Here is a 1,510-nt window from a genome sequence, read left to right on the forward strand (position 1 = left end):
TCGCCCACCATCCCCTGCCGGAGCCTCGTGGAGCTTTTAGGTGTTTTCGCTCAATAAACACTCACAACACCCGGTCTGGGAATCGAAACCTCGATCCTATGACCACGAGTCCGCTGCCCTAACCACTGGGCCATTGCGCCTCCACCCATATACATTATACATTCAAGTATTAATACACACACACACACACACACACACACACACACAAACACATGATGTAGGGTTAGATGTTTTCAAGAAACAACTGTCCAATGTTCCAAACTGCCCAATGCTCCAGATGAAACTACATCACGGCAAAAACTCCAAGAGGGCAGCAATGTCAAACTCCCTCCTTCACCAAAAACCAATCATATAAGCATGGCCATTAGAAAGGTTATAACACTGGTGGTGCCACAGCCTTTGGGATAAAACACATAAAACAAGAAAATAATAAAGAATATACATCTACGTGTACACACACACACACACACACACACACACATATATATATGTACGTTGGTTGGATATACATGTCTCTTTTACTTGTTTCGGTCATTTGACTGCGGCCATGCTGGAGCACCACCTTTTTTAGTCGAGCAAATCGACCCCAGGACTTATTCTTTGGAAGCCTAGTACTTATTCTATCGATCTCTTTTTGCCGAACCGCTAAGTTACGGGGATGTAAACACACCACCATCGGTTGTAAAGTGATGTTGGGGGGGACAAACAGACACACAAACATATACACACATACATATATATATACATATATACTACAGGCTTCTTTCAGTTTCCTTCTACCAAATCCACTCACAAGGCTTTGGTCAGCCCGAGGCTATAGTAGAAGACACTTGCCCAAGGTGCCACGCAGAGGGACTGAACCCGGAACCATGTGGTTAGTAAGCAAGCTACTTACTACACAGACTCTCCTATGCCATGTATATATATAAATATTTTTGCATATTTAATTTTTACCTATTGAACATGCATGTGATTTAATGTAATTATTATATCAATGTCTATAACCATCAAAGTTTGTGATGTTTATGTTTTTTCAGCCATCGATGTGATGTGGTGGCCCTCATGGTCTCCAAGGGTGCCAATATCAGCAGTGGAGACCACTTTGGTAATACACCTCTTCATTGTGCTGTGGAGAAGAACCTTGAAGATGTAGTGAAAGTCATATTAAAGACGAAAGAAAAAGAGGTTAGTGAGTGTTTCTATGTATATATTTTGCCAAGCTAGTCGCTGACCACTTTGATCAGGCAACAAGTTGTACTGGGTTACACACTCACACATAGTGACATACACACACACACACACGCATACATCTATATATAATGTAACCTCGTGGGCATCGGTACCATTTTCCTCTTTCTCCGTTCTTCCATTCTCCGAACTTTCCATCTTTCCGACGAAGGGCTACGCCCGAAACGTCATACACTCTCTCTTTCCTTTCCTGAGCGTCCAATAATACTATCCATATCATGTCCTCACTTTGTTGTTTTTTTTAAACTATATATATATATAT

At 41.6% G+C, this 1,510-nt stretch overlaps 1 protein-coding gene across 4 annotated transcripts in view; it reads left to right on the forward strand.

The window, feature by feature from the left end:
- LOC106883927 (E3 ubiquitin-protein ligase MIB2) overlaps nucleotides 1-1,510 on the forward strand; it is a 19,187-nt gene that overhangs the window by 12,244 nt on the left and 5,433 nt on the right. For all 4 annotated transcript variants that reach the window (XM_014935070.2, XM_052978151.1, XM_052978153.1 and 1 more), the window contains one exon: nucleotides 1,038-1,185. In XM_014935070.2, coding sequence (XP_014790556.1) covers nucleotides 1,038-1,185 — 148 coding nt within the window. The remainder of the gene's footprint in view (nucleotides 1-1,037; nucleotides 1,186-1,510) is intronic.

This window comes from Octopus bimaculoides, chromosome 30 (assembly GCF_001194135.2).
Source record: "Octopus bimaculoides isolate UCB-OBI-ISO-001 chromosome 30, ASM119413v2, whole genome shotgun sequence".
Lineage (NCBI taxonomy): Eukaryota > Metazoa > Mollusca > Cephalopoda > Octopoda > Octopodidae > Octopus > Octopus bimaculoides.